Below are 21,338 nucleotides of genomic sequence, written 5' to 3'. Positions count from 1 at the left end.
ACATTTTGTTAAACTTGGTCTTCTCTCACAGCTTACAGAAAATCCCTGGTCCCCTGATTGATGTTGCCAGTTATGCTGCAGAGGGGTTTTGCATCCCATCTGTTTAGTTTATGGTTAAATTCAGCTGGGGATGCAGAATGGTTATATATCCTTCCCACATAACTCCTGAAAGTTACATCACAAGGGTAAAATGCTTGCAACGTGAAAGCGAAATGTAGAGCATTTAATTACCGCTGAGCCTGGAAATAGTCCAGTTGCGGCGAACGCTGGCAGGAAAAGAAGGCAGCTCAAAGACAAAGGGCCCAACGTTGGGGTCGGCGTCGGCATCAGAGGCTGTGATGTTGACCCTGGAGTTGGGGCGCGCACGCTCGCACACCTGGGCCTCCCGGGGTATCAGCACTGGCGCGTTGTCGTTAACATCGATCAGGTAGATCTGGAGGGTTCCCGTCCCACTGGCTTGAGGCGAGCCTGAGGGGAGGCGAGAGGAAAGAGAGGAGGCAAAGAGATCAAAGGATGAGATGGTGAGATAATAATGGAGCGACTGAGAGAGGAGCGAACAGCGGTGAGGCAAAGGACTAAAGATTAAATGAGTGGAGATGGAGCAAAAAGCGGGAAAGCGGCGTTGAGAGACAGCCTGATGTGGAAGCTGCAGAAGATGGCAAAACAACTCTTCCATTTCAATTACAATTTCTTTCCAGCTGATTCATGTGTGGAAGTGAGAAAATGAGGCGTTCAGGCAGACAAACAATTGGGAGGAAGAAGGTTTTGTTTATTAAAGGACTGAAAGTGTAGGGGCAATAACAGTGTGCATTTCTACTGGAGCACCCAAACAAAACAGCCAGAACAAATAAAAGGACACATGCATTTTTTAGTCCTCGTGTTTAGAACTGGCTGCTTTCTGAAAAGGCTGAGGCGAGACTCATATTGGAGAGGACAACACTCACATAAAGATTGCTGCTATCTGCACTCTGCAAAGCCCAGTGGGAAATGACTCAAAGGCTAACTCCACACTATTCCAGCAACACAAGCTCAGCCTAACTTACTCTGGCTTTCTCACAACTGTCAGACCAGAACAGAAACATCAGGTTGAGAGACACACTTTTTGATGTTTTATGCATTAACAGCAAAGCCTCTAATGTGCTCTGATTACAGCGCACGCAGATACTGAACTGCTGTTAAACTGACGCAGAATGTTGTTTATCTACCACACCGTTTCTGTTGCTCATAATGCTGTACAACACGGCGCAGGGGATAAGCACCTCATTGTTTTTTAAGTGCATTGCTTGCCTTAAAAAAAGCAAAGTGAACTTGAAGTTGTTTTGCTGCTCTGCCTCAAGTCGACCAGTCAACATGTTTTCAACAGTGAAAACATTTGTTATGTTGCTGAACTCTATTGTCAGGTTAAATACTTAACTCTCAGACTGAGAATGCGAAAGAATAACGTGTTTGAGTGATGTGTCCTCCACGAACACAAGGCTATCTGCCAAAGTTTGAACAGTTTTGCTTATCTGACATGTGGGATAGATATTTTGTGCACCAATCAGGATTTAGCAGCATTTACAACAAGCTGTGACAGTCGTGGGGTTGTTATTTAAGTTACCAGGCAACTGTCAATCAAATCTGATTAAATAACACCCAAACAGTCCCAATGGAACAGATTAGCCAGGTTTTTGAGTGCCAAACACTTGTAATAAATAATACAGAAGGACGTTTTCTTCCAAAATGTGCCTTTGATTGTTGCTTATTTAGTTATTGATATTTAATATCAAAAAGAAGTACTTGAGAAGTGAAGTTTTCAGGAGTCATTCAAGCAAAGACGGAAGCGTGGGCAGTGAACAAATGAAATGAAGACTCATAAATGATCATCAGACCCATTTAAAAGTGTTTGTTTTCACTGGGATGTGGTTCAAATTACTGAAAAATGATCAGACGACTGCAGTGCACTTTAAAAGAAACAGTTATCCAAATCAAATCAGTGGACTCAGTCAGATAATTATTACAGTCACCAATGGTAAATTCACTCAAGTACTGCACATAAGTACAAATCTGAGGTACGTCATAGCTTCACCTCAACCAGTTTAAGCATCAGTTCAGTCGTATGGCTTCAATCAATATGATATTTTTCCAATAACAAAAATATCTGTGAAGATTGTCATTCGTCCAGACAACAGCAATAAAAACAACAATAATATATTACTATATTCTACTCACAATATTAGTGGGTATTACCACTTTGAGTGGAGTACATGACCTGGATATTTCTTCTGGAACTGACAATCACCAGGATTCTTGATACCGCTTCTGATCATAACATTACGATCCCAAACTACAGCTGAAGAAAATATGTGCACTGCTCTGGTGAACAGACAGACTGCAGTTTCTTATTGTGGCCTTGATATCTAGTTGACAACCCCCTGCACACAGACGTGTCAGCATGCGCAACGAAATCCCTGATGCAGTGCAGCATAGATTGAGTTTATCCCAGTGGCTCATCAGTGTTGTAGTTCAACTTTTTTTCCCCCATCAGCATCAACTATGTAAAGGTCTGTTGCCCCAGGCCCCAAGGCCCATCGACCGTCTTGTCGGTTATGATTGGCTGGGTGCTTTGTTGCTTCTCACGCTTCGCTTGAGTAGAATAAGTAAAGAGAATTTCAATCAAAGTGGAATATATCCCCATGTTGACAGTGGGCTCCAGAATCAATAGGCAGTCAACACTTTGAGCTTACGTTGGTGTGCTTCGGGGCAACCAATCCCTCATTTCTCACTGGAGTAAAAACACCTGGGTCCCTCCTACTTACACAGAGAGCAAGCACCTTTGTTTGTAGTGCTTTAGTACTTTAGCTTCATGCATTGTTACGGCACCTGAGGCTGATAGTCAAGACTTTCTTTTTTCTATCAGAGACAAGGTCAGTGTGTATACAGTATGCTGTATACAGAATAGTATATGAACAACAAGGTGACATACTAAATGCACACACATTTCATTCATTGAAATCACTGCCTAAAACCATTTGCTGTGCTTTTGTGTAGCTTTGCTGCATGAAATAGTTCTTATACTACTACTATACTACTACTACTGTTAAATGAGATGTCTTACTGAGGTGACGTGTACAGAGGGGAATAAAGCAGCTTTCAAGGCTATCTTCCAGTATATCCAAGCTACTGCTAAGTCATATGTTCTCTGCATTAACCCTTCCCTGAAAGAACAGACCCAGTCAATAATATAACCCATTGAGGAATATGCAAGAAAAATGTGTTACTTAATTATGCTGTGGCCCTTTACTTCAGCTGCTACATTCATCCCCCCCCGGTGCTACAGTTCTTTCACACTGATGATGAAAAATAGTAAAAGATCACTTCATTTTCAGTCAGACGATGATTGACTTATTGCCCTCAAAATTAAAATATAGCTGATGCAGTTTTTTCACAAAGACAAAAAGCAGCTATTTTGGCGGAGCTTTGAGCAAAATGCTTTCATCAGCAGGCTGAGATGCTCACCGTGACAAACTAACAAGCTGATATTTAGCAGATCATCAAAGTCATCTTTTTATCACTGAGGCTGATGGGAATGTCATTATTTTTACAGGGATTTGGTTAAAAGCCAAAATACTGGTCAAAGTAGAATTGTGACCTGGTGGTGAAAAGGGATCACAGAAGTGATCACAATTCAGCTCAACCTCATGGTGGCACTAGAGGAAAAGCCAGGGGCTCACCAGAGTCGCTAGGATTCACCTTCAGGGGACCATGAATGTCCGTACCAATCCATCTAATAACTGTAAAGAAATTCCAGTCTGGACCAAAGTGGCAACGCACCTCGAGCTTCGCTGCTACCGTGGCTGAAAAGTACCTCTATTGTCCCGTATGTGCCCTGCTGTTTTTAGGACAATCACGACACACACAGTCATCCTGACTTACCAGACTTACCATTGTCGAATGCTAGGAATGTGGCCTCGTACACATTGTTTTTGACGTACATGGACTCTCGGTCCAGCAGGGCCATGGTGGTGATCTGACCATTGGTCCTGTTGATCTTCAGCCAGTTAGCTGGGTCTGACAGCTTGGAATACCTGCACACACACACACACACACACACACACACACACACACACACACACACACACACACACACACACACACACACACACACACACAGCAGAGAGAAAGCCAGACTCTACAATCAATCCAAACATAAATACACAGGAACATATTCCACACATTAGCAGCCAACTGCTACTCGAATTTCAGCAGCCCTGAATCTTTTATTTGTTGATTCAAAGTACCCATTATCAAGTTGAATGTTCATTACCATAATAAGCAATACCAGCCAAGCACCTTTGAAATATTACAGTGACATGGAGAGCGGAACATATGTTCACCGAGCTTATCATAGCAGCAGCTCATTAGCATGAAGACCGATGAAAACCTGAACCCATACGCAGAGCAGCCAAGCAGCGCTCTTAACAACTGCAGTGCTCTTTGTACCCACACAGCCGCCACGGCAGCTCTCATCACCGGTCGTGACATCGACGGAGTGTGAAGTGACAGCTGCAATTAAAGTCTATAAATCCCATGAACGGCTATGACGAGTCTTAACAGCTGACCGAGTGGAAGAAGTGCGTCTCTCTCAGGTCTAATGAGAAATGGTTAATTGTTGACGAGCGAGACGTCTCAGTGGTCGGTACATGGTCAGTGTGACACTGTTGTGACAGGAGATGGAGGTTAGAGACACAAGCACACAGAGAGGAGAGAGATCAGAGGCAAATTTCTGAATGTGAGGGGGAAAGGGGATTTAATTAAAACAGTGCGTTGGAGGCTGACACCAGTGAGCCTGGTGGAGAAAACTAATTCCATCTGCAGCCAAAGGCACACACCTCTGGACTGGTGCACCCATAGCAAACAGACAGAGGGACATATTGACAGACAGGGACAGCACCATCACATTTTTTACTTTTTTATTCTTGGAAATAAAGAGAAAAAAAACCCTACAATTTCTGGGGGAGACAGCTTGTCATGTAGTGTTAGTTAGGATCTGATGCTGTCCTGCAGGTTAGATTCTGGTGTTTTCATGTCGTGCCTGGCACTCTCGTCGCCTTCTTGTGCCAACAAGATGTCACTTCCTGCTGTCTTCATCTGCAGCTGGCAGAGCAAAGTGTCTTAATATACATGTGACATCTGCAGTAACCTTTAATCCTAATGTTGTGTTTGGGGCCCTCTTTAACGGCTCAGAAAACATAGCCCACATGATTGTTAAAGCAGCTTTAATACAGCCCTTTCCTAATTTTATGAGAACGAGAGTTGATGTGTCAGATGTCCACTACAGGAAATGACCCACTGATTCTGTTTGATGTCTCAGAGATCCCAGCTGTAAAACATGGTTGAATAAAATATGCTCATATAGGTGATTGGTGACAACATACTGTTAATGGTGACAACATACTGTTAATGGCCATGCAACATACAGTATAAAGCTCAGAAGTTGCTCTTGTTGTTTTTATGCACACAGCAGAAGAATCTGTGAGACAACAAACAATTAAGGAAGTTAAGCCATGGTCAACAAAACACATACCCTGATTAACTTCAAGCCTTCAGTGTCCCCACACTGCAAAAAGTGGAATCAAAGTAAGATGAAATATTTAAAATATTATAATACATGCTTGTTTTTCATCTGGAAAAATAAATCTTCTTACAGGTACCAGGCAGTTTTTAATGTTAGAGCATTTCACTTGTCTCAAGATTTATTATCCTTACTCATCTTAATTAGATATTATTATTATTCTTATTGAGATAAATCAATTAGTGGTTCTGAGTAACTTAATGGTTAGAACTGGATTTTCCAGAATGAAGTTGTGAACTGCTTTATTCAAGTCAGAACTTCTTTGAATCCATACTTGTTTTTACTTTTAAGGTAACTGAGGGTTCTTTTAGATATTTTCACTTGTTTTAAAAGTCTTGGTAAGTTAGTCTTGGCAAATTACCCTTTTCTGTTGGTAGATAATTTTGCTTATCTTAAGCATCATTTCCCCTATTTTATGCCATTTTTTTGTTATTTCTGTTTTTGCAGCACATCATTCATCCATCTCTCATAACACTTTTGCATTGGAAACTGGAGGTGTGTTGTGTGTTTGAAGTGGTCATTTAGGTGGTGAGAAAGATCTCATGAAAGACCCTACTTGTGGGAAATGCAGTGCTTCTGCTATATGTGTCTGGCAGATATTGTGTAAATGTCAGGACATCTCAGCCTATGCTGCTCAGAGTTTGACCGTTCTTTGATTCAGTCTTTCTTTTGAGTCTCACAGCATCATGGGAGTGCAATTCTAAATTGCTGGAGTACAACTTAAATCGTAAACTGAAGCCTGAAATGGAGATTAAGTAGAAGTAGAGGACCAACCAGCATGGCCTCACATCACATCATTCTGCAGGGCTAATATGTTAATACGAACAAGAAAAACACACAAAAGCAGACAAATTAGCTCTTGCTGCCACTTAGATCACATCTAACAGTAAAGTCAGATGCCAAGAAGCTCACATCTTTTCTGAGAAAAGAAAAAGAAGCAAGAAATCCAGACGGATAAAAAAACCAAAAGCTGGCTCCTCTCCCATCCGCTGCTTACACACAGGCCTTGCACTCATCCTCGGCGGGTGCTTGTGTGCATGTTCGCGTGTGTTTCTGAGTCTGTGGTTGTGCATTTCTGTGTCTTTTGTGTGCGCTTTAGCGAGGGTTCAAGCAAGGTCACCTAAAGGGAATACAGCAGCAGGAGCAGCAGCAGCAGCAGCAGCAGCAGCAGAGATGAGGCTGTCTGAGGATGAGTTGAGCGTCTGCTGCCAAGCTGCTTTGGAAAAGACAGCAGCTCTGAGGTCCCATCAATAACAGACCCACAGGCTGACAGAGAAGAAAGTGACAGGGTCAGCGGGAGCAAGAGAGAGGAAGGGATGAGAGAAAACAGAGTGAAAGAGGAGTTACTTCTCTCAAAGGGCAGGAGAGCTCAGTCCACTTAGTTTGCATGACATGTCTTTTCAGGAGAAGAAACCTGAGATGTGGATATTGCCCACTCTTCTGTTCAGTATATATACGAGCACATCTCCCACTGCCTCCCCCGCTATCAATTCAGTAACATTTCCACTGGGTCCCTCTGTGAGAAGAGGCCGTCTCACTGACATTAAGAAAAATCAATCTCTCTCGTTGGGGCAGGCTATGGAGTGGAATGGTGCTGCTGGACCTCAGCGGGCACGTGGGAGTTTCTATCACGCAAGGTCGATGCCTGGATGGCACGATGCCCGCTGTGTGTCATCCCAGTTAGGAAGGATGGAGGGAGAGATCAATGAGGAGGAAGAGAAGAAGGAGATATGGATCTAAGGAGGGCAGACAGACAGTATCCAACTCATTATAGGATGACCTCTTCACACCAGTCGCCTGGCAACGGGGAGGTAACTGGAGCCTGAGATGTAGGCGAGAGGGTCGGTTGAGAATGTCACAGAAGAGGGACAAACTGTGTTCACCGCCGATTAAACGCTGGTGACACTCAGCGGGAGACAAAAGACATCTGACTATCAAGTAGTCTTTGGCCATCAGAGGAGCTTCAGTCCCACCTCTGACTACTGTGATATGAAACCTGGAACCACGAATGTGTCTATGAAATCTGCGTTTTGGAACAGTAGGGAGCATGAGCAGTGTTTGCAGCCACGGCTAAAATTAAAGTAAATAAATAAAACAAATACTGAAAATAACAAAAAGAGATTCCAAGGAAAAGGCTGCTGCAGCACAGGATGTAGAGTTTGAGTGAGCTCAGCCTCTTCAAAGAACCTTACCGCAAGGAACAAATTATGTTTCATCAGCTAGACTATGTAATTAAATTGATCCTACATTTTATTGAAGCTGCGCGCATTTTCTAACATCTGACACTTCTTCTCAGGTCGTTATTAAGTTACTTTGTTTTTAATTTGTTCCTACGATTATTTCATTTGTTTTTATTGTCCTCTTTCCCTGGATGTTGTTTGCATCTTCAACAGAAGGAGTTATAGTTGGCAACTGGAATAAAAGTGACATGCTGAAGTGTATGTAAGATATAAATAAATAAAGAAATAAATAAAGAAAGAAAAAAGAAAGAAAGAAAGAAAGCTGCTACAATCAATATCTATAAATGAACAGTGATTACACATGATAAGCTGTTAGTGACAGGTCGCTCTTAGTGATGAACCCACAGAGGTTTATCTTGGTTCAGTCACTTGACTGCCATCGTTTCCAGACAAAGCTTTTCTTAGGCAAAAGCTTTGATAGACTACTGTAAGCTACCAAACAGCAGACGGATAAATTAAGTGACTAACAGGTGAACATAGTGAGACAAAAGAGCTGAACATTTCCTTCAGGGGATGGTGGAGACCAAAACAGAGCTAAAAGGAGAGTGAATATTAGACTTAAATTAATCAGAAGGACACAAACAGGACCCTGAATCACTGCTAATGTTGGACTGTATCTCTTGGATGTGTAAATAAGCAACTGCTGCTGTGTCCAAAGCATACCTGTGTTGTGAGATTGCTGATGTATTACCTGACAATCTGGTGGATGAAGTGGTCGGGGTCCTGGGCAGCGAACACGGTAAGAGTGGTCCCTGCCGGCACACCCTCCTCAAAGCGGATCGTCTTGGGGTTGACGGGGAAGACTGGCGGCTCGTTCACATCCTGAACTGAAATGGTGACTCCTGCTGTGGACTGGAGCGAGGACTGGATGCCACTGGCCAGGTGGGCCTGGTTGGACACCACCACGGTCAGCATGAAGGCACGATTCATTTCAAAATCGACCGGCTGGAGAAGAACCGACGAGTTGGGAGAGAGGAGAGAGAGAGAGAGGGAGAGATACAGAATGATGGGAGGAAAACGAGTGCAGCTGATTGCAAGATTGGTTCTAACTGCGCTCTAATTTGAGAAATGACATATAATTCAGTCAAAACAATGTGAGACCAAAGTACTCAGTCATCAACATCTGGCACTTCAGAGCAGGTGGAAGCACGCAAGATGCAGCATTGAATAATGATGGAGAACTACTGCACACGCTCATTCTGAAAGTCCGACGTCAGGACAAATGCACAGCTTCATCTTTACCTTGACCACCGTCAGCATGCCCTCGTTGGTGATGGGGTTAGTGCGGATGGTGAAGTGTCCAGAGGGGTCTCCGCTGACGATGCGGTAGACAGCGTTCCAGTTGGGACTATGTGGCTGATCCCTGTCCACCACTGTAAGGTTGGTCACCACCACATTCACCTTGTTCTCTGGCACCTCCCCTGAAAACTACAGACCAGGAGGGAGGGAGGAGGGAGGAGGGAGGAGCAGGGAGAGATAACAATTACGCTGATGTTGTTCTAGCTAATGCATGTTAATAAGTTGATTTATTGAGATCCTAAACATTCGCTTGTGCCGTCATCGATTTTGAAGCGTTTTCCATAACTTTTATAATGAAAACAAACTGCTTTTTAGGGTCATGCTGAAGATGCTCATTATACTGTAACATGAATTGAAAGTAGTAGCATAAAAAAATGTGGGGAGAAATTAGAAAGATAGGAGAGGAAGAAAAAAAGACATATTTGTTTAAACGGAGATAATAGAGAATCATATCTTCCATTATGTTAATGCTTTCTCTTATTCCACTCCATGTCTGCTCATATGAAGCTCATTATTTGAACTAATGGATTTGTTCAATTAAGTGTTTACTCATTTAATTTAGATTCTGTGCATTCACCAAATCTAGGTCTTAATTAGACCTATTAGATAAGTACTGTAATTAAGGCAGCGGTAGGAATAATCTTTGGCTAATGATCTTCATTATATTGCAATCTGAAACAACTCCCCTCTGAACTAACTCTGGAGGAAACTTGGTGACAGCTGAAGAAGAATTTACAGTGCAACAGGATACGTGTCTTAGTCTATGGGGATTTATCTGGCTACAGAGGGATGGGCACTCAAAGGTAGACACACACGCGCACACACACACACACACACACACACACACACACACACACACACACACACACACACACACACACACACACACACACACACACTTCCATGCTAAAAGCTCCCATTGTCAGACAATAATCCGTGTTTCCTCTTGTGAAGCGTTAACTTGTTTATGGTGTGTGTCTGCCAGCTGCTGTTCACTTTAATGGCTTCATCATCATGGGATTGAAGCAACATCCAAACCGCTCGATTTCTTTTTTCCTTTTCTTTCCCTCCCTCCCTCACTCACTCCCTCCTTGCCCCCTCCTCTCCTATCCCCCCCGCAGTGTGACCAGGCTGATAAGCACAGAACAAATTAAATATGCACTCTCAGCCTCTGGTGTGTGGGCTCCTCCATTTCATTTTCACCCCGAGCTGTAGCACAAACACCACCACAAACCTTCCAAGCTTGTTTGGTCCACGCTGTCGGACGGCCAAATGGAATATGCTCTCTCAGAGGCGTTCACAATGGTGCTGACTGTAGGGGAGGGTGCTTCCAAAATGGCCACTCTCTTGAAAATGCAATGTGGACCCGATGATAAGCCACAAGAGAGAGAGACTCTGAGTTTCGGAAGGATTTTGCATTTACGCAGAAGGCAGGAAAAAGGAGTGGACCAAATAAGATTCAATTGTAGGTAATCATCAGATGGGACCTCACTTTGCCGGAGAATATAAAATTCAGATGAGACAAATATAAAAAGAATCATTAAACTTTAATTTGGGTTGTTATGTCACAACAAGTTCTGTCAGTGTTACACATTCTGGCTTTATAAGGCTTTATAGACAGACTTTATGTGTTTTGCCTTTTTAAACATTTAACAACTTTATGGGGAACAGCTCAGGACCAGTGTGAGCTTGTTCAGCAACATTAGCTGAAGACACATTTTCTGAAGGCCTGCAAAGGGGATGTACAGGATCAAAACAAAACACACAGGGACAACATGTCTTTGTTTTGCTGTGGTGCAGTGGTGTTAGGGGATAATGGTGAATGCTGTAACATGGAAAGACAGAAATCACTTTGCTGATTCAAATTGTTTTAGTTCAGGTTAAAGGTTTTATTTTTCAAGCTAAGCGATTGCATCTGCCTTCAAATAAAATTTTGAACGTACAGTAGTAAATAAACGCATCACTGTGTGTGTCTGTGGTGTTCATCACTGATTCTGACTGACTTCAGGTCAGTACAACATTTGGTCTATTTATAGTTCAAGGTAATACATTCAGCTCAATACAAAATTAGTTCTGTGCAAGCACTGTTTAGCAGGCTCATGGCTCAGCAGCTATTTGTGCTAATAATCACATTATATGATCTGTGCTTTTTGTCTTTTATTGTATTGCACATATTGTTCATCACAGCTGCGCTGACAACTGTGCTGTCCGTCACCAGTGAGCTACTGATTTGAGTTGTGTCTATGGTGATTCACAGTCTGTTCACTTTCAAGGTTTGGTGCTAAAGATTTGGCCACACAGGAACTGAATACCTCCAGAAAGACCAAGTAGGAGTGTGGCTGCAAAACTGTGAGTGCTTTTATTGCTTATGATTAGTTTTAGTTAGTTTAGTTTTTTTAGTTTTAGTTGATTTGCAAAAGATTTATTATTTTGTCTTTCAAAAGTTACACAGTCTAGTTTAAAGAACTTGGCCAGACAAAGACACACGGGCATGGGAAGAGGGAGGGTCACTGTAGGCCAACAGCTCTGGACCCTGGAAGAAAATTAATTTTATAGCTTCATCACACAAAGCATAAGCATCATCACTGACACGTTATTTCAGGGTCTTCTTTTATGAACCTCTGACACGGCAGTAGATCACACATGTATGAAGGTGAGCAGCCAGCTGACACAGGGTCACTTGTGCCTGATTGCTTCTGATAAGTGCTTTTCATGTTTTAAACTGTCCGCAGAGTATAGCCTTCAAAGGTTTGAGCTGCACAGACCTTAAATCATTTTAGTAAATAAATCTGCACCCAGGTGCACTGGCCAGCAGGGCAGATCTGATACATTCTTACTGAAAACTGCAATGCGAAAATCTTCCATTCTAGTTGGCAGAAGTACAGCTCAAAAAGGCTATATGAGCTCCTCCTTTCCTTCATGGGCTGTTGAAAACAACACCAAATGTAATGACAGCATTACATAGGAACAAATGCCCAGAAACAGACTCCTGCTAACAGGATACACATGTATTCACCGCGCTGTAATAACCACCACAGTGGGTAAGAGGCGTCTACCCTCACTCATTTTTCATGTTATGCAGACATATCAAGCTTTTTCAGCAGCTCTGTTTTAACACCAATCAAAGACGAGGCGCGGGAAGCAGAGGAGCCTGCTGAATAGCACTCCAACCCTTTGGAGTATTTAGAAGCTAGAAGCTGCAGCTCTACAGGTGAATCACAAATAGTACTCAACACTCATTCAGATCTCTGAGCTTGGGTGTCTGAGAGTTCAAGCTTTCAACCCTATGAGTATCCTGAGCAACTCTCCTGCTACTCTGGTGAATGAAAAACCACTGAACTGCACTTTCACATGGGTGTGATGCACTTAATTAGATAGTTTGATTAGATAGATTGTGGCAAGCACCATTGTCTTTTTGTTATTACTTAATGATGAACATGGCAGGAATGGAGTGCAAGGCCCATGTGTTGATATGAATAAAACATTTGCCATTTTTAAAAACGTAGATGCTATATATCAGCTTGGTTTACACCCCCGCAAGCAATTTCACTTAATTAGCGCCCTTATGTTTTCTCTATGCCTCCCATAGAGAGCAATGAATTCTTCTCGCGTCTGTCACGCACAAATAATTACTGAACTGCTCCCAGTCTCGTTGCTTGTGTGGGAAGAAAAACAAAAGCGGAGATTGACAAAGCAGTGGAAATGGCATCTGGTAGGCCTTAAGAACAATTTCTTTCCTGTGGATGTTTCATATGAGAGTGTGTGCCTGTTTGTGTCTAAGTGAAGGACATATAGGAAAACACTAGCATTTTTACTCATTACCATCTTTGACTCACACCAAAATATGGGCAACTGCTCCTTTACAAGCTCAGGCAAACACATACTGTCACTTACTCAGGGAAAGCAATGAGGGTCTGAAGAGATGGCAAACATTAATCACTGTGTGAGTGAGCATACATGCAATGTATGTGCTCATCTCATTACTGTGCAGTGGTGGACTGTAACTCAGTACATTCACTCAAGTGCTGTACAATTCAATAAATCCAATTTATGCAACTTTACTATCTACTCCACCACATCTCAGACGCACATTGTACTTTTCACTTCACAGCTTTGGTTACAAGTTACTTTTCAGATTTTTCATTCCCTTCCTGTCCAGTGAAATCCATGTATCTCTGAATGTATTGATTTTGAATTTATTTCTCATAAACTGAAGGAGGAATTGTTCCTTTACGGGTTGAGATAGTTCTGCTACTCCTTAAAGTAAATCAACTATTCAAAGGCCTTTTGGATTAGCTGGAAAATGCATCGTCACAAAGCTGAAAGCAGGCTGTTTTTCCAAGCTCATGAAAAGTTTAGAGATACGTGGTTCTCACACAGCGACGCTACAAACATATGATGAGCTTAGAGAATAAAATACATTGCTGTCGATTGAACTAGCCAACAGTACTTAAAGCGGTTAAAATGAGCTCAACCTTAAACATCTGCAGCAGTAACATGCAACACACACATTAATGCAGCAGTAATATTAATGCAGATATAATAATAAAACACTGACAGGGAACAATTCACTGCACAAAGAGTGCTTTTACTTTTCATATTATCATAAATTTGCATTAATACTTGGATACTTTGACTTTTGCAGTGGAGTATTTTCAAGGTGTGGTATTACTTTTACTGAAGTAAAAGATGTGAATACTTCTCCCACCACTGTCACTGCCTACTGTATAATGTCAAGAACAATGTACATGTGTTTTTGTGTGTCTGTTGAAGCGTGGCATGTCCATTTTTCTGGCTAGCAGGAAGACTCTGGTCCAGAGATTTTCCCAAGTGAAGAGCGCTGACGGCTCCAGCACCACAGACGGGGGACAGAGCAGCTCTGAGCGGAGCGGCAGCCTTGTTCGGTGAGCTCTAACCCTGACAGCTGGGGAGCTCTTATCAGAGCATGCGGCTGGAACTGTACTGGCATGCACGCTACTGACGGCCCCGCTGAGGAAGACAGGGATCACAGTGTGTGACGCTGACACACTGCTTGCTCTGCCTCTGAGCTCGGCTGCAGACAGCATCTGTCTCTCTCTGGAATCTCAGAAATCCAAGCGCTCGCATAAAGAGCAGCTACAATCCTGCAGGTCTGTCGAGCTGTGGTCAGCGTTCGCTTCTGTTCAACCATCATGGCGAGAATAGAGCATACAAGCTGCATATGAGGAAAGACACAGAAACCTAAAGGCATGCATGCACACATGCACAACATTCACACTCAGCACAGAAGAGCTTCTGCTTTCAGTTGCTGTTTCCTCATCAGTAATATTTCATAGAGTAAGCCTCTCTCTCAAAAACAAACATCCACACACACTGCTATAGTTAAGTGGGCCAGCTGTAGCATGGTTTCCTGTCAGGCCAATGTGGAGGTATCAGGGACCAGGTCCAGATGCCTGCAGACAAAACCTGGCCACCAGAGGCCCCGCTGGCAGGGAACACACAGAGAGAAGGGAGGGAGGAGCACACCTCCCATCACCAAAACTGATCTTGATCTTACTTTAACTCACAGTATCTTTTTCTGTCTCTCCACATGCACAGTGATTCTTTATCCGTCACTGTGTCCATTATATCTGGCCTTATCCTACAACATTGTCCACAGCTGTACACATGTTCCCTTCATCTCAGTGTTCTATGAAAACATATTTCAGTTGAGCTGCTGTGATATGATTGTTGTCTTTGACAGGGACCAGATAATGCATTTTCTAATAATATCTGAGAACCATTTAGTCTGGAGGTGTAACCTAAGAATAATATACTGCACTTTCATGTGCTACATGTAGCATAATGGCTCTATGGGACATTAAGCAATTGTTAAAATGACAGATACAAGGTCAAGCCCTGAGACGAGACTGAAAAATCAATATCCTCCCCCAAATTAATAATACAACAAATAATTAAAAAAAAATACATTTATAGCAATGAACAAAAAGGAAAAGCCACTCAGATTTATAATAAAGAGCTAAACTAAACCAGGAAGAGACTGATTTGGAAGAGAAAAGTGAAGCCGTAATGCAGAGACAGGGCTGTTATACTGTGCATATAGACAAGAGTACTTTTATTACCCATGGTGTGGACAAAAGACATCTCTTGTTGATGACAATAAATCTCATAAGGGAAGAATTCCATAGCACATAAAAGGGGCTAAGAAAAATTTAATGGATCCTCCCTCAGAGTCAAACTACCTTCCTTTCAGCATAAGCAAAAAGCACACACCCCTGCCCCCTTTCTCCCTCCTTTTAATTTCATACAGTCCCTTACAAAGATCAATAAAACATCGACAGGAATGTTAAGGACTCACTGTTCTGACTGTCAGTTCTGGGGGATTGTCGTTGATGTCGGTAATGCTGATGAGGGCTGTGGCTGTGTTGGACAAGCCAAAGTTCAAGTTGCCCTCCATGTCTGTGGCCTGGACAATGATGGTATACTGGGACACTTTCTGTAAAAGGAAGCAGAGAAAGAGGAAACATAGGTATAAACATTGGGTACTGGTTTAACAAAGGCTGCAATGAACCTGAAACAATTAAATGTTTATGCCATTTGAAATGACATAATGAGTCACATGAATGAAGAAACAGGTGAATGAATGAAATCCCCTCACCCCACCCCAGCTACCAGCCCAGCATACATACATCTCCCCTTCTTCCACAGGAGACAGGACAACTGGAGTCCGTTAGAACACTTTATTTGCTCAATAACAGATAGTACACTGTAAGCGCGCGCACGTACACACACACACACACACACACACACACACACACACACACACACACACACACACACACACACACACACACACACACACACACACACACACACGGACGTACACAAAGTCGCAGGAAGGGAGCAATGTGTTGGTAAAAGGCTCATCCATTATTGCCTAAAAGTCTTGGCTTTCTGCTGCGGGAACAGACCTGGATCATCGCTCATTTTAATGGAGGTGCCGCCACTTTAAGATGTGCCACAGTGCTGCAGATAATACCAGAAGGTGGACGGGCCTTACTTAGTCTAGTTACAGTGAGGGGGAGTTGCCCCAGAGTGTGCTGCAGCACGCACTGCCATATTACAGTGCCATGACAAGAAACACCAACAAACATTGGGCTTTGCTTAGACACAGCCAAGAAACAAAGAGACAGAGAGACAGTGCAGCGGTGACACTGTCCATGGTGCTGAAAGTTCAGTCCGTCCCCAGACTCACTGCTGGAAAGAGGACTCTCGGTGTAGAAACCAATCTGCCGTCTGGTCTGTGTCTCTTCCTATTAATCCATTTGGCTCAAACCTCCTTTGTGAAGGAGCACAGTGAGAGAGTGAGACAGAATGAACGTCAAGGACAGGGGTCACTTTTCTGTGCACAGGGCTTGCTGATTTGTTCAGCTTCCACAATGTGTACTATCAATGGTCTGGCGCTTGATTGTTGCCAGGCTAGTTTTGCCGCATTCACCCCAGGACTGTGCTCTCTAACGACTTGATGGCCAGTGGCACTGACGTCAGCGACTGCCTGGAAGAACGAGAACAAAGCCAGGCAGAGGTCTTGTAGGCGTAGGTGCGGGAGGTATTGCTTACTTCTGAGGTGGCTACTTCTTTGCTTTTTCATTTCTTTGAGTTGTGGCTTTTTTCCTTTTTTTTTCCTCCAGCTTTATTCTGTGCTCTTTGTTAACTCAAATTCTGTGCTTCTTTTGATCTCTCGCTATCTTTCTCATCACATCTTAGTCAGTGCTCTCCGCCTGTCTGTTCTCTATCTTTGTATCTCTCTGTCTGCCTTTCTGCCAGTCTGTGCATCTCTATATCTCCTCTCTCCCTCCCACTCTCTTTTTTCATTTGTGAAGGATGCAGCTGATTGTCTGATCAGTCAAACCATTCAGGCCAGTTAAAACACCCAGCCGGAGTCATTTAGCATCTCTCCAAGTCATTATGAAGTGCGCAGACATGTTAATCTGCACCAAACCAACCCTATTAATGAAAACTCAATACTGGCTGCCCTTTATTAGACTCATAATGAAATATCAATACCATCTCCCCTCATAGAGTGCTTCAGTAAATAGAGCCTCCAATGAATGTGCCTCTCTACAGACTCATTTAGATCCGGTCACATATATCAATCTAGAAATAGCACCAGATGGCTGTAGGAAGCTAATGGGCTTGAGTTTTGATGGACACCCTTTTCTTTGGTCAGGTGAAGAGAAATGACTGGAGCTGAGCCAGCAGGTGGAGCTGTCACATAGTAGGAGGTGCGGCTGATGCGTCCTATCCTGCAGGCTTATATCACTCATCTGAGGGTAGTTGTGAGTTTATGGTCCTTCCAGTGCACACACAGATATCCGCTAATGCTCTTATGGAGGGGATACACTTGCACGTGCACACCAAACACACACACACACCTGCACACAGATGCATACACACTCACACACACACACACACAGAGCCAAACACACTCTGCTGTCAAAAAGTGGCTGCCTGAACAAGCCAGTAAAGGGCTCTCTAATGAGTCCTATAGAAGTGCTGAACAGAAAATCTCTGTGTTAGATTAGAGTCCAGCCCTGGCAGGAAACATAGCTTCTTGTCTCATGACCAACAGCAACAGCCCAGAGTCCCCCACAGGCCTTGAGCCTCACGGACTTAATCTGCAGAAGCTGAAAGCCATCAGAGGCCACAGAAACACCTGTACACAGAGCCTCGCCAACAATAAAACCCAATCCCTTTCTTCAACGAGGCCAAATTAGGTAGTTTACCATCCAGCAGACTGAGGAAAGAAATAGGAAAAAAGGCTTCAGGCTATCGATGTTAGCTACTTGCCAAGTCGAGCCAAACAGCCGGCAGGACAGGTGGAAAAAAACCTGGCTGCGCATGGTTTGTAAGCAAATGGACTTGTGCTCCAGTGAGACTTTGTTAGCAAGAACAAAGTAGGGGAAATAATGGTCTGAACGTGTAAGGCGATGTCGAACAAGAAAATGGAGAGGAGTGGTTTTCTGGCAAAACACGTACAGTTGTGAATTAATTATATCTGAGCTGAGTGTGCATTTTCACTTGGTGTGCTGTACAGGACTGCTCAAGGAAGGGTAAAGAGGGAGAGGCCAGGCCAGCGAGTCTTGCTCTTAGTTGTGTAGTTTGTACATTGAGTTCCGGCCTGCCAGGCTCAGTCATTAGTTTGTCACTTACAATCTGTCTCAAATGGCCCAGTTCTCGTGGCTAAAAGTGTAGAGACCAGCCTTGCTCCTTCCTGCAACTGTACTCTCTCTCTACCTCACTGACCCTCAGTATCAGTGACCCACGCTACAGTTTCAGGGCAGTTCAGCTGAGCTCTCTGTAATTAAATTTACTCAGTTTTATTTGATGCTATTCCATTCCACTTCATTACATTTTCCTTCGATTCAAATCAGTCCAGTTCATTTCAGTTCAGTTACAAATCCATGGTGCCAGTGGAAAAAAATGGCATATCTACTGACGAGTGAAGTACCTGCAGTTGGGAGGGATTCTGACAATCAAATACAGTACATGTCTGAGTTATTTTCTATTTTTACACATTTTCCCAGGAAGTGCCAAAAAAAAGCTGAGAAACATGTTTTGCCTCCACCTTCATCATCATTCCTCTCTGCATCCCTCGCAGGGATGCTTTTCAAGTTGGTCTGAGGACACAAACTGCTCAACACTGATTTGATGAGAACACAAGCCAGGGATGATTTATTGCAGCAGCGTACTGTTCTCTTAAAGCTTTTCTCTGAATCCCATTGTAGTCACAGTCACTGAGACATGAAGGTAAATCTGAGATATACACTGAGAGTCCACTTTATTTGATACACCTCCACATTTACGCAAACGGCTCAGAGTCACATACTGGATAAATAAAGGCTGAGTGAGTCACACATAAATGAAGCCGCTAGAATAAAGCTCACAACACGACTGGACATGAAGTTTGGTTGATTGTCCAAGTGAGCATTACGATACCATAGACAGGACACAATCAAGCAAGTACAGTATGAGCAACATGAACATGCTGTTGTCAGACTTGCTGGCTCCAGTATGTCACAAACAAATAAAAAGTGTGATGCCAGATTTCTACAGCAGCAGATCATGTCAGGTTTGTCATCTTTCATCAAAGAGCAAAAAGAGGGCAAGCGGTCACCAAAATCTGAAATGAAATTGCATGAAATAAGAGAGAAGAAAGAGGAGCAGCAACAACCGGTTCATCTCTGAATATGAGCTATGTGAAAAGTTAACCCTTCTGACACACTGACGCAAGAGTCCACAGCCATGATAGCTTTCTTTGTGAGACTGTACCTCGGCTCAGCAGTGCTTTGAACTAAATGCTAATGTAGGCATTCTAACAATGCTAATGCTAATGCCGATAAGGTATAATGTTACCATGTTCATCATCTTAGTTTAGCATGTTGGCATGCTAACATTTGCTAACCAGCGCCAAACACTAAGTGCAGCTGATGCTGATGGAATGTGCAGTTTCAGACAGGTATTCCGACACCAAAGCAAACTGAAATTTAGAATGGATGGTGACGCTAAATGGAAAGTCAATGAAGTTATCATAATTTATCCTGAGGGGGACAAAAATGTGTGCACCAGATTTCATAGCAATCCATCCAACAGCTGTTGTGACATTGCACCAAAAACTGCAAATGCCAACCTCATTGTCTGGGGACAGACCCTGCCATCCAGCCATACTGCTAGCAGGAAGATAGCCACACCTTGCAAAACTTGAACTTCGAACTAATCAGTCTCAGACATCTTGCGAACGAGCTGGCAATCATGTTACATACTGTAAGCGATTCTCCAGTGATATCTGATGGTGTTAAAAAAGTAGTTACTGTAGGATGGACATAGTTGTACAGCGTGTATGAGTTTGTCAGGAAGGAACAAGGCTGGTCTCTACAGATCTCATGCAAGGGAAGACATTGGCATATTTTAGATGGTATCAGCATATTAAGCACACTGCATGGTTTTGCCTTGTATAAAGGTATGTCTTGTGCAGATACAATGCAAAATCTCTGTCTTAAGGTCATTTGCCATTTCCTCTCCTAAATCACCTTCCCAAAGGATCCTGACAGGGTCTCACATTTGTAGACACAACAGGTGAATTCCACTGTGAACAAATGAGATTAAGCCCTTTAAAGAATAGGCTGGTGTCAAAAAGTCATCAAGGGAGAAGCAGGAAACCGAAGAGACAAAAGAATGAACTTCTAAATATCTGCAAAAAAATTTGCTTTGGTAGAAAAGAGAGAGCTGTTGAAAGTGAATATCTGACTAGAGTAGAAAAGCATTATCTACAAAAGAGGAGGCGGAAAAACATGAAACTGGAGGGGCATAAAAGCAAAAATTCCAGCTTTTTTGGAGACAAAGCAAAGTCCAATTCAATACTAGCTAGGTGCACATAATAAAGTGGATATTGAGTGGATATTTTCTGGATTGAATGTTGGCTACAAGTAGCACATGCATCCACGTACGTGCATCGATATTCTTCATTCAGCATCCCACACAAAATCCTCTGATGGCTTTGTTGTCTGGCTCCTGGAGCTTTGGTGCTCGGCCACAAGTTAACATAACTCAGTGTTTCCCTTAGACAATAAAGCCCCAGACCCATTTAGGATGCGTGCTCTCAGCCTGTATCCCCAGTCTCTGCAGATCCTAATGGAGCTTAAGGCTGTGGGCACTCAAGTCCTTGAGGCAGTCCAGGCGATGTCCTAATCAGTGGTGAGACAGTCCAACATAGAGCTGGCATCGGCCTGGTGGACAGCCTGGCATTGGGCCACACCACACCATACCTTGCCAAACCGTCCCAATCCAGGGCTCATGGGAGATTGAGACAGCCTGGGGTAATGAAAGACAACAGCTCTGCCTGCCAGTGGAACCAGAGCCATGGAGAGAGGGCACAAAGGGAGAACATCAGTGCCAGCTGTGGCACTCTGACATCTCCCACTCTGCTTGCGACCTGCTGCACCAGAGCTGTGCTTCACTAGAAACGTATTTCATCCATAGAAGACTGACTGACGAGTCTATTTCTAGTACAACATTTACAGAAATATACATGCACAAATTTATGTAAACCCTTTTAGATCATCACCTACTGCAATCTTAATTCCAATCTGAACTCTGTTCTCAAATAAAATTCAAAATTAAATAGAGTTCATGACAAATCTGAAACA

The 21,338-nt window shown here is 43.1% G+C and overlaps 1 protein-coding gene across 2 annotated transcripts in view; it reads right to left on the bottom strand.

The window, feature by feature from the left end:
* Window positions 1-21,338, bottom strand: part of cdh4 (cadherin 4, type 1, R-cadherin (retinal)) — a 204,056-nt gene that overhangs the window by 6,600 nt on the left and 176,118 nt on the right. Inside the window, exons 9-13 of one of the 2 annotated variants that reach the window (XM_070959457.1) lie at window positions 15,491-15,628; window positions 9,097-9,282; window positions 8,546-8,799; window positions 3,916-4,067; window positions 232-468 (exon numbers count right to left, since the gene is read on the bottom strand). In XM_070959457.1, coding sequence (XP_070815558.1) covers window positions 232-468; window positions 3,916-4,067; window positions 8,546-8,799; window positions 9,097-9,282; window positions 15,491-15,628 — 967 coding nt within the window. The remainder of the gene's footprint in view (window positions 1-231; window positions 469-3,915; window positions 4,068-8,545; window positions 8,800-9,096; window positions 9,283-15,490; window positions 15,629-21,338) is intronic. The other variant, XM_070959458.1, reaches the window with a different exon arrangement.

The sequence above is a fragment of the Chaetodon trifascialis genome, chromosome 3, assembly GCF_039877785.1.
Source record: "Chaetodon trifascialis isolate fChaTrf1 chromosome 3, fChaTrf1.hap1, whole genome shotgun sequence".
NCBI lineage: Eukaryota > Metazoa > Chordata > Actinopteri > Chaetodontiformes > Chaetodontidae > Chaetodon > Chaetodon trifascialis.
This window is presented reverse-complemented; position numbering and strand designations above follow the sequence as displayed.